This window comes from Brachionichthys hirsutus, chromosome 20 (assembly GCF_040956055.1).
Source record: "Brachionichthys hirsutus isolate HB-005 chromosome 20, CSIRO-AGI_Bhir_v1, whole genome shotgun sequence".
Taxonomy (NCBI): domain Eukaryota; kingdom Metazoa; phylum Chordata; class Actinopteri; order Lophiiformes; family Brachionichthyidae; genus Brachionichthys; species Brachionichthys hirsutus.
Window position 1 is genome coordinate 210,546 of NC_090916.1, and position 15,000 is coordinate 225,545.

Consider the following 15,000-nt stretch of genomic DNA (forward strand, 5'->3'; position numbering starts at 1 on the left):
CTGAAGCACCTGTGATATTCTACATCTCGCTTCCTCTGAAGCACCTGTGATATTCTACGTCTCGCTTCCTCTGAAGCACCTGTGATATTCTACATCTCGCTTCCTCTGAAGCACCCGTGATATTCTACATCTCGCTTCCTCTGAAGCACCTGTGATATTCTACATCTCGCTTCCTCTGAAGCACCTGTGATATTCTACATCTCGCTTCCTCTGAAGCACCTGTGATATTCTACGTCTCGCTTCCTCTGAAGCACCTGTGATATTCTACATCTCGCTTCCTCTGAAGCACCTGTGATATTCTACATCTCGCTTCCTCTGAAGCACCTGTGATATTCTACATCTCGCTTCCTCTGAAGCACCTGTGATATTCTACATCTCGCTTCCTCTGAAGCACCTGTGATATTCTACATCTCGCTTCCTCTGAAGCACCTGTGATATTCTGGTCTTCTTCTGTTGGAACCGACACAGCCTCAGGATGCGAGCGCCCGACTCCTCGTTGAACTGCTGCTGGAAGGGATGCAGCAGCTGCACCTGCTCGCCAAAGCTGGAAGCACAGACGGGAAGGTCACAGGTCACAGGCGACCGGCGCGACCTCGGTCAAAAACGCACGCTGGCAGAGGGACGACGCGTCCACGCCCGTGACCTCACCTGCACACAGACACCTGTCCAACCTCCAGCAGCGTGAGGGCGTTGATGATCACCGACAGGGACTCAAACGCCAGCTGCAGCACACGAACACGGCGTGATGGTGAGAATAGTGATCCGTGATTGGCCGAACGCTACTTTTGATAAAGCCGAGCTCGTAGCACGTCGTCGACCTCCTACGACGACGTCTCAGCAGCGAGTTATTGATGCTGGAAGTCCGAGTCTGAATATCTGTCCAACTTTACCGACACTATACCGTCAGGCATCGCAGCACGACAGAGTGGCAAATAAACCAGATTCCGTAAAACCGTTTACCTGCAGCAAAACATACTTTCATAAACATTTTACAAGTTTATAAAAACACCACCATACGAGTCCGAACATACGGCCGCCCCCGTTGATACTTCCTTGTGCGTCTTTGTCTCTCTTTTTCTAACGTTACACATCTGGATTCTTTCGCCGCCTCCTTCCTGGTGGAGGTCACATGACTTCTGTTACCTGTTTGGAGTGGTTGTCCACCATGCTGGACGAGTCGTCCACAGCCAGACAGATCTGGTACTCCCTCTTGCTGGGCTTCGTCCTCCTCAGCCAGATCTTGTCTTTACGGAACTGACTGGCAATGTAGGGGATCACCTTCCTCATGTTGAGCCGCTTCCCTGCGCGGTAGTCGCCTCTGCGGCGCAGTGGGAGACACTTTGAACTACATGTTGACCCGTCAGATGTTCCACTAAAGCTGTGGGACTGACTTGAGTTTGGCCGCCTGCGTTGGCTCCAGGATGAGGCGGAGCTGCTCACACAGTTGCTGGGAGAGGGCCGACGTCAGGCCGTGGTACTGGTGCCACATGGAGGCCGCTGCTCTCTCCTGGAACAAGACACAGCTAGAGACCGATCCTGGACCCGGCTCCACACAGCGGAACCAAACTCACCTCCTCCTGAGATCCTGGAGCCAGTTTGTGCCAGGCCTCCAGCTGCATCTCCATCTCCCTCCTGATCTCCTCTGGGTTGCTCTCCGTTTTCTACAAATGCACACCCACAGAGTTCACAGCACCAACTAAGAGGAGATCACAGCACCAACTAAGAGATCACAGAGTTCACAGCACCAACTAACAGGAGATCACAGAGTTCACAGCACCAACTAAGAGGAGTTCACAGCACCAACTAAGAGATCACAGAGTTCACAGCACCAACTAAGAGATCACAGAGTTCACAGCACCAACTAAGAGATCACAGAGTTCACAGCACCAACTAAGAGGAGATCACAGCACCAACTAAGAGATCACAGAGTTCACAGCACCAACTAACAGGAGATCACAGAGTTCACAGCACCAACTAAGAGGAGATCACAGCACCAACTAAGAGATCACAGAGTTCACAGCACCAACTAAGAGATCACAGAGTTCACAGCACCAACTAAGAGGAGATCACAGAGTTCACAGCACCAACTAAGAGATCACAGCACCAACTAAGAGGAGATCACAGCACCAACTAAGATCCCAGAGTTCACAGCACCAACTAACAGGAGATCACAGAGTTCACAGCACCAACGAACAGGCGATGCACTGAGACTGTCTGTGGATGCAGGAGACCTACCTGCAAGTCCAGCAGCAGCTCAGGGAGCGTGTGGATGGTGGAGACTGTGCTTCTCTCTGCCCGCTCTGTTTCGGTGAGATCTCGTTGGCTTTTCCACATTTCCTCCTCCTCCTCCTCCCCTTCTTTCTGCTCCAGCACCTCCTTTTCACCCTTGTCTGTACCTATACAAGATAAAGGGGAGGTGAAGTCCGCAGATGTGCAGGATTCACAGTAGATATTAGGATTGAGTGAATCTCTATTTGCCAGTCTGCTCCTGATGAGCTCCATCTTGCACCAGGACATAGTCGGGTGCACGCGTTAGTGCAGTTGCCCTTTCTGTGGCTTGCTTCTACATTGTGTAGACTCTGTGGGCCCGTGGCCATGTTGAACTCAAAGTGAGGCGTATCCTGTGACTGCAGATCGTGATTGAACCCCGTCCCCAGTCTACCGCCGGGCGTTTCCCAGCCGCCGGCGGTCGCATGAACGCAGCTTCATCACGTTCGCTCTGCAGCTACTCCGGCCGTTAACACCCGCAGCACGCCGGTGACGGGCCCAATCAGCAGGTGGGTCACCTTTCTGGGATGTCTCCGTAGAACCCAGCTGTTCGGGCTTCAGCTCCCTGACCTCGGCAGACTCGAGGTCCTCTTCCTGGTTCTCCGTTTCCATAGCAACATCCTCATCATTCTGATCATCCTGCTGAAGCGCTGCTGCTTTCTGCTGGTCTGAACTGGCGACATCTGGAAAAGGAAAAGACCAACGGGTCGGATGCATTCATCCATCTCCTGGACACGGGGGCTCGACGGCGTCACCGAGGCGACGACTGACCATAAGTCTGCGTGTCGTAGGTCGCCTCCCCCTGCTTGATGTGCTCATACAGGTCCGACTCCTGCTGCGGGGCATCGCTCTGCCTGCTGGCCTCGGTGTCAGCCTCACGCCGCTCCACCGTACACAAGCGCTTCTTAACGTGCTCGTTGTGGTCACCGGTCGACCGCTCATCGTCTGCTCGACCCGGTTTCCTCTTGAAGCTCTGAAACGGTACAGCGGATGAAGAAGAGACACCTGGAGATGCTTTATCTCCCTGATTCCCCCCCGACCACGAGCCTTTGGGTGCCTGCTGCGGAGAAGACGACCAGCGCTCTGAGCCCCCTTTAAGCCAGAAACGGCTGAAACCCAAAGCCAGCTCTACCTGCGTCTGCCTCTGAGTCTGCGTCTGCGCAGCCATTCTAGCAGTCAGCTGTGACTGGTGCCCCTCTGATTGGCTGGCATCAGCAGCTCCACTGCCGTCCTCCTGGAACAGCAGAGAGGCAGACACGGCTCAGTCTTAGATCGCCTCTGAACACAAAGTACATTCACAGCTAATCATTGTATTTGATCAGAAACAAACTTCAGGGATCCAGCGTAACCCGATAAGGGTAGAGTTGCGAATGTCCCTTTAAATCTGAATTTACCAGTAATTAAATGCTTTTTACACTCATATGTACACATATACATACATACATATATATGAGTGTGTATTATGTGATTCTGAGTATCTTCAGCCATCAGTAAAGTTAGTGTGGACTTTACCAGTTACTTTATAAACATCATTTTTAGAACAACACTCATCATCATCATCATCATCGTCATCGTCAGTGAAGAACCTCTTTGGCCTGCTCCCTCTCCGACGGCTCCCCCGCCAGCTCCACAGCCGCGTCACTCTGAACATTCTGCTCCCCAGTCTGTCCCTCTCCGCTGTGCTCCTTCCTCTCAGCCGACTCTGGTTGCACCTCCTCCTCGTCTGCTCCTTCCTCCTGCTCCTGCTCCTGCTCCCGGCAGCAGATCCCACAACAACAGCATCAGGTACGCGCTAAAGTCCCACGTTCATCACACGGACTGGCCTTTCAGCACTCGTACCTTTGGCTCGCGTCCTTCGTCGTCTCTCGGAGCCTCCTTTTCTTTCTTTATAGCCTCCTCCGCAGACTCCTCTCTGTCAGCGGCCTCTCCGTCTCCTCCTCCTTCCTCCTCCTCAGATTTAGGCTCCCGACTCTCCTCTTGTTCTTGTTCATCGGTCTGGTCCTGCTCCATCTCCTCCGCTCCCTGCTCCTCCTCATCGCCTTGGTTCTGTCCATCCTCCTTTTCATCCAGGGCTGTGCTCCCCTCATTGATGTCCAATGGATTCTCTGAGCAGAGGACATTGGACAAACGGTCTTGGTCTTTCCCTCCGTTCTGTTTTTGACGCCGTTTGTTCAGCAGGATAACGAGAACAATCGAGAACCTTTTGATGATGATCAGTTTCTATCTCTATTATTCTTTCATCTGCTTTACCTGAACTTCTGTCACTAATATTTACTACTCACGAAACAGGAAGCGCCGCTCTTCAGCCGATGTTTCTGCTAATGCTGCAGCGTCTCAGAGATGATTAGCGACTTCTAGAAATGTAAATAAAGCCGAGCCTGCCCGGGTGAGGGTCACGCCCCTCCCCTCAGCGTTAATGATCTTCATCACTGGGTTTCATCATAGTAACGAAATCATTCTGAATGTTTTCTTTGTACTAAAACTAACTTTTCCGTGCTTTTAGGAACTGAACTTTTGGGGACAGTGGCCCGTTGGGTCGGACGGTGGATCAGCGCCCAGCGACCGTGGACTTGAATAAGTTGACTAGGCCTCACCCTCGTCTTCACCCCGCCCCTCGTCGCCCGAGTCGTCCTGGTCCAGGCGGAGGTCCTCGGGCAGGTCCATGGCCTCGGGCTCAGCGGGCTTGTCTTGCTGGCCGTGGTAGGGGTCCACCTCGTTCTCATCAAACTCTCTCTGGAAAGCAGGAAGAGCATGTTGGAAACGCCGACGCCCCCTCGAGAAGGAACCTGAACGCATCGTTAGTGACCACTGCAGGAAGAGATCACCTGGTCTCCCTGCTCATTGATCGGCTTCTCCTCCTCGTCCTCATTCACTTCCTCGTCTTCGCCCCGGTGCTCCTGGTCCTTCTTGGGGTCTGCAGCATCCAAGCCGTCATCCTTAGCAACCAGCTCCGACTCGCCCTGAGAGACGGCAGCAATGAAACCAAATCAACTTCCTGTGGATGAAATCATCAAAGCGCTTTTAAAGCTCTTTACCTGGTCCATGCCCTGGCCAGACTCTTCCTCCTCGCCAGTCTCTTCCACCTCATCGTCATCCTCATCATCCCCCCACATTCGCTCATCCAGCGTGTCCGTTTGTCCTTCACCCAGGTCACCCATCTTCTTATCCAGCTCCTCTTCATCCTCTTTAGATGACTCATCTTCGTCTGCAGATTATTCAAAGATGAACCATCACAGATGCAATTTCATTTGTCAATAAAATGCGTGTTTATACAGGCTGCACTCGAGTGACCCTGAAGTTTCACGAGGTTAACGGGTGTCTACTTTACTACTGCCCAAGAGGTTTTACACTTGATATATTACACACACACACACACACACACACACACACACACACACACACACACACACACACACACACACACACACACACACACACACACACACACACACACACACACACACACACACACACAGAGAGACGGTGGCGTGCAGGGCAGCCGCATGGCACCTTGGCAGTCCTCCAGCTAGCAGGTAACACCCCGTCATTCGGTCCCTGCTGGACTCGAACCGGCCACCCTGCTGCCCTGAGCTACCTCACCTGTCGCGTTCTCATCCCCATCATGCATTTGGCCGTCGAAGTCGTCCGACATCTCGATAGCATTGTCCTCTCTCTTGATTTTCTCTTTGTCCTGCTGTTCTTCCTTTTCCTCCCCCTCCTTGAAGGCGTCCTCCACCTGGAAGGGGGGACACGGCGACATGAGGAATCAGTAATGTTGCTAAGATCGGACTCGGGCGTTAGCTCCCGATCGGGACTCGGATACATATGGATCGTTATTGTCATTACTTATTATCGGATCTGGAGTTACGCTGTGGAACAGAGTGAGACCTCGCTACCCCAGACAGAGATGGTAGCGCGTGCGGCGTGACATCACTTCCTGAAACGCTATTGGTTGAATGCTGGCTAAACCAGCTAGCAGCTTGAAGCTAGTCGTGCGAGTGTGTATGCTCTGTGGAAGTATTCTGAAGTGGACGACAACAACCTGGCGATTGAGCTGCTGTTCATTTTATTTTAAATATTCGTATTTAATATTTCAATATACTGATTTATGTCTTTTCCTCACGTTGCACCCGGACTGCACACAATTTAAGAAGTGAAAGGGTTAACTGAATACAGCCTGAGACGCTGCCCCATCGACCTCACACCATTTTTAAAGTTAATTTCACATTTTAATCACCTGATCTTCATTCTCAATCTTGTCGCTGACGTCTTTGGAGCCTTCGCCTTCTCCGATGCCGCCTCCTTCATAATCGTGAAACTCTGTGGCGCCTTCAGCTCCCGGCGCCAGTTCCTGAGGCAGGCAGAAACCCTGACAAGTCGGACACACAAGCGTTAAGGACTGCTCTCAGATCAGTTCTAGGGCCGACTTCAGACTCGGGGCGTGGCACACCTTCTGGGCGAGCTCGGTGAAGATGCCAGCGAGGACAGACAGCAGCTTGGCCGTGCTTCTGTGCGCCGCCAGAGACACGGCCAGGTAGTAACGCACCAGGTGAGAGTAAAGTCCCAGCAACGGCTGCAGGCGCACCAGCATCCGGCACGCCCTGTTCACCTGCGGAACGCACGCATGCACACACACACACACAGCGAAACGTGAAGCCTCGTGCAGCACGGTTCATCATCGCTCAGCTGCTACCAGCACGCACTAAAAACTAACAAACCCCAAATATTATCACGCTAACAATCTCATTTGCATGAATATTCACAATTCAAAGATGATGGTTTAGAATTTCAATTGATCTCAAATGAACAATAAAACTACTGGTATAAATATATATTTTTTAAACCTGGTCTTTAACCATTTATTATGCGAAACGTTTCGGTCTCGATGTAAAGCAGGATTAGAATAAAGGAGCTTCATGTTGCTGTAGCTGCTGAGATCCAGCCCGTTGACCTGTCCTCTGTCCTCTGTCGTGGACATTTTGTCTACTACAGAGGACATGTCAACGGGCTGCGTCTCAGGAGGATAGAAGAGCATCTTTGTGCAGATGTTTAGCCGAGACTGTATGCTAGGCTAATAATGCGAGCGAGTTAACCTTTAACCCAGCAACACCAACGTCAACATGGACAATCTACAGTTAGCATTCCAGCACGAGGCTAGCTTACCTAGAATAGTGCCGCTATTCGCTAACAGCGTCTCCATAATGGACTCCACTAGACCCGTTCAGCACGTTGTTTGCTATAAACTACACCAACTACTCTTATACTAGCACACCCAATTCATTGCATCACCGTGTCTAATGACAGTAAAGTATTGCTACAGCTCAGCCAAACGGCATCAGTACGAGCCCAGTAGAAGCCGTGCAGCGCGTCGTCGGTACCAGAAGCTGTGGGTTCTGCCCGGAGTCTCTCTGGGCTCGGAGGCGGCCCAGCAGCCTCTCCAGCCCTGCGTTGACGTCTCCCACACACAGAGCCTCCACGTCGGCCGCCAGCTCCTCCTCCAGCAGCCGGGTCAGGTGGCCGGGCTTCAGCAGGTCCTCCACCGGTCCTCCAGCGTCCTCCTCTGTGGCGGCTTCTGAAATATCCAAAAGACGTCAGGCATGCAAGCATCGGTGCTGCGACAAAGAAACGGGGCCGTCGACGACCCAAATCGCTGACCCAACGAAGCAGACCGCTGTGTTCGTGCTTTTAATACATCAACATGGGATGGGCCCTTAGTGGGACAGCGACATTGTCCCCCACGGTCCCCTGAGCCGGCGTCCTCACCTCCCTCGATGTCCCCGTGCCGTCCCTCCCTCCTCTTCATCAGCGTCTGGACGGCACACAGCACCGAGCTGATGTTTGTCTCCAGCGCAGCAGAGAAGTCGGTACAGAAGGCCGGCTGCTGACCTGTGGGGCAAAGCAGCCAAGGAGCCGTGTGTTGATGTGATGCGTTCAGGTACGCCACGGCACCGGGACAACGGCGGAGCACGTTGTGGGACCGCATCAAAGACGATGTACGTTTCAGAAGATGTGCCGTTAATGCGCAACAAGCTAACTTCTTGCCCAACAGGATGCAACGCTTGTTACGAGGGGCGGGACGAGCGCTCGTGAGACGTCCCGCCCCGCCCCTACTAGTTGCTGCCAGCGTTCTGCTCGGAGCAGCCATCCTCAGGTTCAGATTGCGTCATCGCTAGCGTGTAAGGATCACCGCTGGGGGCCCTTCACCTGTGGTCTGCGCGCCCAGGGACAGAAGCTGCGTCCTCCAGCTGGTGAACTCGGCGACGCTGGCCTCCACCTGTCCTCTGACGTACTTCAGGCTCTGGCTGATGGCCGGCTGGCTCTCTGCACCGCCGACACTCACAGCTGGCACGAAGAGCTGCTCCACGCTGCTCATCTGAGCCGCCACGGCGCCGAGCCGGCTGAAGGCTGAGCAGCACGCTGTGAAATGGCCCCTGCGGTGAAAAGAGTGCAGCTGGAAAAGGTTCTCTCTTTTGTTCAGGCTCGTCTGAGTCCATAAGTTCTCTTACCATGTGTGGAGCTCTTGGCTGGAGGTCTGCTGCGCTGCTTCGTCCAGCTCCAGCTTCAGGCCCTGGCTCTGCTTCAGCAATGCCTTCATGTGCTGGTCCAGCTGGAGCCAAACGGCATCTCCTCTCCGCATCAGACATCCCGGAGGCTGGCACTGTGCTGCCAGCGGCGACGGGCACCGCAGGGTGCGCTGCCTGCAGCTGCTCGCCGCCGCCGCCGCCTCGCCCTCCTTCTGCTGGAGGTCCTCTGGGCAGCACTGATGGAGCCAGAGCAGCTGCTGCAGGAGGGTGGTGCACTGGGCCCCCAGCGCCTGGCCTTTAACCAGCCAGCCGCTGAGAGACGCCTGGGGGGGTATGGCACAGCCTGCGTCCTCGCTGCTGCTCTGTAGGTGAGCCTTGATGCCTTGAATGCTGTTCGCTAGCCTCCTGAGGGTCGTGAGGGGACAAGACGTTTAGAGACTCGCCCGTCCACCTTCCGTTTGGTTTTGTTTCCAGTGAAGCCGCAGGTTCACGTTGGCCAGGTGATTAATGAAGTCATTGTAGCAGCCAGTTATAGATCACTGACATCATTTGGGTGCAGATAGGTTTGAACAGATTCTGATTTTCTATTTTGAGAAGGATACATCTACCAGTAATTACTAGGATTATGATTACCTCAGCCCAAGTCGTCTCGATGAGCTTCCATTAGAGACTTATTCTATAACTGAAGCTAATTTCCCGCAAAGCACATCCAGAATTTACAATTTTGCTTCAGCACAGATTCAATTTTATTAATGTCAATTAAAAATAGAAGCGGACCCGAAACACCACCTTGAGGTACTCCTGATAACGACAGTCGCCAAATGGATGATTTAGCATTTTGATGGTTCTGAGCCAGTGGAGACACTGTTCTGGGTCAGCAGGAGTGACCGTTCTGGACCCGATGCATGGAGCCGCTATAGGACGAGCATGTTAGCTAGCCGTCGCCCTCAGCAGCACACTCACCGGAAGTGAACCCACTGCTCAGTGAGCCTGGCCAGTCGCTGTCTCTGTCTGAGGAGCAGCTTGAAAAGGTGAGAAGAAAAACCTCTGCAGCGCTCGAGGTTCCCCAGGCCCAGCTCCTGGACCCAAAAGGAGGAGACGGAATCAGTAGATCAGAGTTGAACACGCGAGTCCTGAACCCTGGCAGGTATCTGTCTCACCTTGGCAGCGTGTTGAAGGGCAGTCTGCAAGGCTGTTCTCCTGGCCCATGAACGGTAGAAGTACTTCTGACATCCCTCCCATGCTGTCACCAACTCCGCCAACAAACTACAGGACAGAAAAGTGCTTCAGGACGCTGAACTGTCCCCGTCGTCCTCCGACAGGATTAAATGTGCTCCCGGCGATCTGGAGAGGTTCTCCTTACACGCTCTCTGCCTGCTCCTTGTTCCTGACAGCAACAAACGCGGCCTTCATCTCCAGAGGGGGCAGCCAGAGGACTTCCTCTGGAGCAGCCGTCCTGTTCCAGGCCAAGCCCTTACGGTACGACAGACCTTAAGGGGTCAGAAGACATGTTGGCTTTATTTGTCCACTCCGCCCACTGTGGCACTGGGGGATGAAGACACGGAGGCGTTCGGCCCCGGGGGTGGGGGCGCACCTATTTCTTTGAGCATCTTGAACAGGTCTGCCAGAGCTCTCTGCTTCTGCTGCAGGATGTGCTTCACCTCAGCCTCCCGCTTCTCCTTCTCTGCTGACGTGTCGATGGAGAGGCTCTGCAGGTCCTGCAGGTTTCTGAGGATCTCCCCTGAAAAGACGCTCACATTCAAGGCTCTGTTGCTACCCGTTGCTCTGTAGCAGCCAAGCAGGAGCTTGAGGTTCTTCCAAGGCACGGCTGCCCGGCTGTGATGTACACGGAGCATCGATGAGCTTCTTACCAGCGAAGCAGTCCAGATCTTCGGTCAGCTCAGGCGCCGGGTGCTTCTTCAGCAGCCGCACACACATTTTCTTCATTTTCCTGGTCAGAAGAGGAAGACGACCCTGAAGAGACGAAGCTTCAACGCCTTCATCTGGCGCCTCCGTCTGGAATGCAACATTCAGATCAGGTTTATTAACTCTTCATCCATTTAGCATGCTAACGACGTTAAAGCAGGACAGTCGTGGTGCTCTCCGGACCTTCACAGGCAGGACGCTCTTCAGCGCCGGGGGAACCCCCGTGGTGGAACCCACACTGTCCAGGCTGGTTCCCTGCTCCACCAACGCAGGCATGCACGGACCATTCAGAGCATCCTCCCACTTCTTGATGAACTTGAAGAGCGTCCTGAGAGAGGAAATGACAGGCAAAATGACGGCGACGGCGTCGGTGGGCGGCCGAAACGTCCACCAGAAGGACACTAGGGCGGCGACTGCGATGTCATACCGATGGGTTTTCGCCACCGACTGCTTGACAGACCAGAAGCTGACATCGTTCCACTTGGAGATCTTCACAAAGTCCTGAGGAAACAAGTCGGAGCACAGCAGAGCTTCAGGACGGCAGGTTCCCGGCGAGTGCAGGTAACGTTTACGGCTAGACGCACCTTCAGATCCTTCTCAATGGGCCGTCGGAGCTGGGAGATCCTGCTCTGGATGCAGTCAGAGAACTGACTGTAGTATTTGTGCAGGTTCCACAGAAGGCTGGACAAAGACCCTGCAGAGGAAGGACGTCGTTGGTGAAGCTTCTCCTGGTGTTCACTGGCGACGATAACTCACAGGTAGCCTGCATGCTAACCCGAACCCCAACGAACCCCAACGAACCCAAACGAACCCCAACGAACCCCAACGAACCCCAACGAACCCAAACGAACCCAAACGAACCCAAACAAACCCCAACGAACCCCAACGAACCCCAACGAACCCCAACGAACCCCAACGAACCCCACCGAACCCCAACGAACCCCAACGAACCCCAACGAACCCCACCGAACCCCAACGAACCCCAACGAACCCCAACGAACCCAAACGAACCCAAACAAACCCCAACGAACCCCAACGAACCCAAACGAACCCCAACGAACCCCAACGAACCCCAACGAACCCCACCGAACCCCAACGAACCCCAACGAACCCCAACGAACCCCACCGAACCCCAACGAACCCCAACGAACCCCACCGAACCCCAACGAACCCCACGTCTGAGTTTAACGGCTAAGGGCCGACCGTTGCATGGCAACCCATCAGTGCAATATCCCTTTGATCTCGTTAATATTAGCTGTACGAACGCTTGCATGGGACGCGCACGTAAAAGGTTTTCAATCTTGGAGAATACAAAGCGGGAAAATCCTAATTATTGTGTATTTGATTCGCTCCGACAGTCAAACAGATTCAAAGCCGGTTTCCACCGGGGGCTTCACTAACGGCCGCATCAGAGGGCTCAGCGGGCCTGCAGCCGGACCCACCTCGTCCACCTGGGCCGGACCCACCCCGTCCACCTGGGCCGGACCCACCCCGTCCACCTGGGCCGGACCCACCTCGTCCACCTGGGCCGGGGACCAGCAGGAGGTGGCAGTGGAAGCTGAGCAGCATGGCCAGGCGGGGGTGGAACTGTCCCAGGGTGGAGCCCTCCATGAAGGCCTGAAGGGTGGAGGACGCCGCTGACAGGGAGAGGGACTCCACCCCCTCGCCTGGAGAGGGCAACGACGGAAGACAAACCGTTATCCCTTTACTGTTGGGATTTAGTTACGTGTGATGTCATAGCTTCCACCTGCAGACGTCGAGGCCTTTACTGCCCCCCCCCATAAGTGTGCTTTAATGTGATCACCCACCATCCCACTCACCTGCTTGAGCTTCCATCCTCTCTTGTTCCAGGTATCTCTCTACCAGCTGGTAGATGGAGAACCAGTGTTTGGTCGATTTCTCGGCGTGACGCTTCATTGCGTTGTCCAAGCTGCACGACCAGCAACTACAGGAGGCGGGACAGGAAGCAGTTACACTCCGATGACTGTAGTCACTGTCCTTTGATGGGGAACAGGTGAGGACACCAGCCACTCTCATGTCCTCCCTCACTACGTCCATGTCTCTTCTCCTGGGTCGTCCTCTAGTGCTGTTCCCTGGCAGTTCCATCCTCAGCATCCTTCTACCGATATAGTCCCTGTCTCTCCTCTGGACATGTCCAAACCATCAAAGTCTGGTCTCTCTGACCTTGTCTCCAAAACGTCTACCCTTCACTGTCCCTCTTATTGTCTCATTTCTAATCCTGTCCAACCTGGTCACTCCCAAGGAGAACCTCAGCATCTTCATCTCCTCCACTTCTCGCTAGCTTCTACCTCTTCATCGTCTCTGTCTCTGTCCCACAGTAATCCAGTGTCCAGCAGCGTCCCGTGGGTTAATAACGCTGCTGGGGGTCGTCGCTAACCCGGCCCTCGACCGATCCGGTACGTCTTTATTATTTATGTTCATTTGCATGTTCTCGTTTTGGCACATTTTTACCGGATGCCATTCCTGAATCAACTCTCTGCGTTTATCCGGCTTGAGAGCGGCACAAGGGAGAAACTGACAATGCTAAGTTAGCTCGTGCTAACCGCGCTACCCGTGCAGCTGCTCATCTATCACTGCTACTCCCACCAACCAGGACAGCACCAGAGGGAGACCTGATGGAGGTCGTAGTGAACCCTAAATGACAGTTAACCTCTGGTCCAGCTTCAGCTGCTCCCACATAAACCACTGAGGATCACATGACATGGATGAGTGAATCGTAGCACTAATTGGGCTGACCCCCTTCCTGCCTTACTTCAGTTCCAGCTTGCGCCACTGGATGATGAGCTGCGTGACGGGTTCCAGCTGCGTGCGTAGCGAGACCGAGCGGCTGGCGTTGTTCTCCCAGTCCTAAAAAGCAACATGAGGCTCAGCTGAAAGTACTAAACACTGGCTTTGGGTTCGACATTTCACCTTCTACAGCAGGGGGGGGGGGGGGGGGGGGTTAGCAGACAGGTCTCACCTGCGCTTTATTAAGCAGGATCTCCAGACCATTCAGGAATTTGGCCAACGGACTGGTCAGACTGAACGCCATGATTCTCTGCATTACCACAGAAAGCTGGAAATCACGAGCAGAATGACAAATGACTGAGGGCCGACCTCCGCCGACCTCCAGGCCACGGAATGACGCGACCCCCCCCCACCTGTACGAGCGCTGGGTGCTCCGGCCAGTCCTCCAGCCGCTGCTCCACGGCAGCGCTCAGCTGCTCCAGCACGGGGAGGCAGGCTCGGGCCTCGCTCACACTGGGCTGCTGGTAGAAGTCGTAAGGGCCCTCTGCAGCAAGCAGCAGGCCATCGGGCCCCCCGGAGCCATGCACCGTGTTCTGGAGCAGAGACGACAGCAGCAGCTCGCTGCCGGTCAGCTGCTGGTCCAGGTCAGAATCTGAGTTCAGGGTAACAGGAGGTCAGTCACGGCAGGACTTTACAATGTGGTGAAAATGATTAGAGCTCACTGACCAATCAGGTGGTAGAACCGGGACATCAAGGGGGCCACTATCCGATAGGAGGAGACCAACGCTTTCACATGTTCTCTGCTGTGATTGGCTGGTGCTGCGCCCTGGTACCACAGAGACTGGGCGTACCCCAGAGAGAGCCGTTGATGAACTTGGACCAGCGTGTCGATGGAAGCTGGAGCCAGGAAGCTGCTCTCATTGGACCGCTCCTCTGGAAGTCCTGGTTCAGGAGCCTCCAGACTGGGCTGGGACACGATGTCTGCAAAGTCCTGGTGAAGCAGACGTACAGGAAGGAGTGGAACGGACCGTCCCGGCCGCGTCCCAACCGTTCAGAGCCACGTTTGAATACCTGGGTGAATTGGGGGAAACTGCGTCTGAAGTCCTCCTCGTCCTGCTCGTCCTCCGTCAGTCCTGAGCCGTGCTGCTGACTTCGACTGTGGTACAGACTGGCGTCCCTCTGCTCCTGCTCCGCCCTCCGTCTCTCCTGCTCGTCCCACTCGTTCACCAGAGCCTGAGGAGCGGCACACGAGTCAGCGCCGCAGCAGCGAGGAAAGTGAGACCAGAAACCGATGGACCTGCGTGTAAGCTCAAGGCTCTCACCTGACAGATATGCCTGAAGACGGCGTTTGTCTCGTTGCTGAACTCCCCCGTGGACAGGGCGTGGCACTGCACGTACAGCAGAGCATTCAGGAGCAGCGTGGAAGACTGGGGAACCACACATTCAGCGTCCTGCCGCGGGGGGGGCAGGAGCTGCTTCACGGCACGGAGGACATCCATGCAAGTCGTAGAGCAGAGGAAGTCTGCCCGCGCCA

The 15,000-nt window shown here is 54.5% G+C and overlaps 1 protein-coding gene across 1 annotated transcript in view; it reads right to left on the reverse strand.

Moving 5' to 3' along the window:
* mdn1 (midasin AAA ATPase 1) overlaps positions 1-15,000 on the reverse strand; it is a 58,629-nt gene that overhangs the window by 4,626 nt on the left and 39,003 nt on the right. Inside the window, 37 exon segments of the mRNA XM_068753441.1 lie at positions 430-544; positions 649-722; positions 1,144-1,318; positions 1,392-1,507; positions 1,572-1,661; positions 2,236-2,396; positions 2,787-2,951; positions 3,040-3,241; positions 3,401-3,502; positions 3,855-4,010; positions 4,108-4,373; positions 4,863-5,001; positions 5,094-5,228; positions 5,304-5,473; positions 5,869-6,004; positions 6,506-6,637; positions 6,719-6,877; positions 7,647-7,840; positions 8,032-8,154; positions 8,473-8,699; positions 8,775-9,197; positions 9,756-9,871; positions 9,953-10,058; positions 10,156-10,282; positions 10,387-10,533; positions 10,664-10,813; positions 10,892-11,046; positions 11,146-11,219; positions 11,303-11,412; positions 12,233-12,385; positions 12,527-12,663; positions 13,492-13,586; positions 13,699-13,794; positions 13,880-14,118; positions 14,193-14,457; positions 14,538-14,699; positions 14,789-15,000. The exon segment at positions 14,789-15,000 is cut by the window's right edge and continues 464 nt beyond it. Coding sequence (XP_068609542.1) covers positions 430-544; positions 649-722; positions 1,144-1,318; positions 1,392-1,507; positions 1,572-1,661; positions 2,236-2,396; positions 2,787-2,951; positions 3,040-3,241; positions 3,401-3,502; positions 3,855-4,010; positions 4,108-4,373; positions 4,863-5,001; positions 5,094-5,228; positions 5,304-5,473; positions 5,869-6,004; positions 6,506-6,637; positions 6,719-6,877; positions 7,647-7,840; positions 8,032-8,154; positions 8,473-8,699; positions 8,775-9,197; positions 9,756-9,871; positions 9,953-10,058; positions 10,156-10,282; positions 10,387-10,533; positions 10,664-10,813; positions 10,892-11,046; positions 11,146-11,219; positions 11,303-11,412; positions 12,233-12,385; positions 12,527-12,663; positions 13,492-13,586; positions 13,699-13,794; positions 13,880-14,118; positions 14,193-14,457; positions 14,538-14,699; positions 14,789-15,000 — 5,804 coding nt within the window.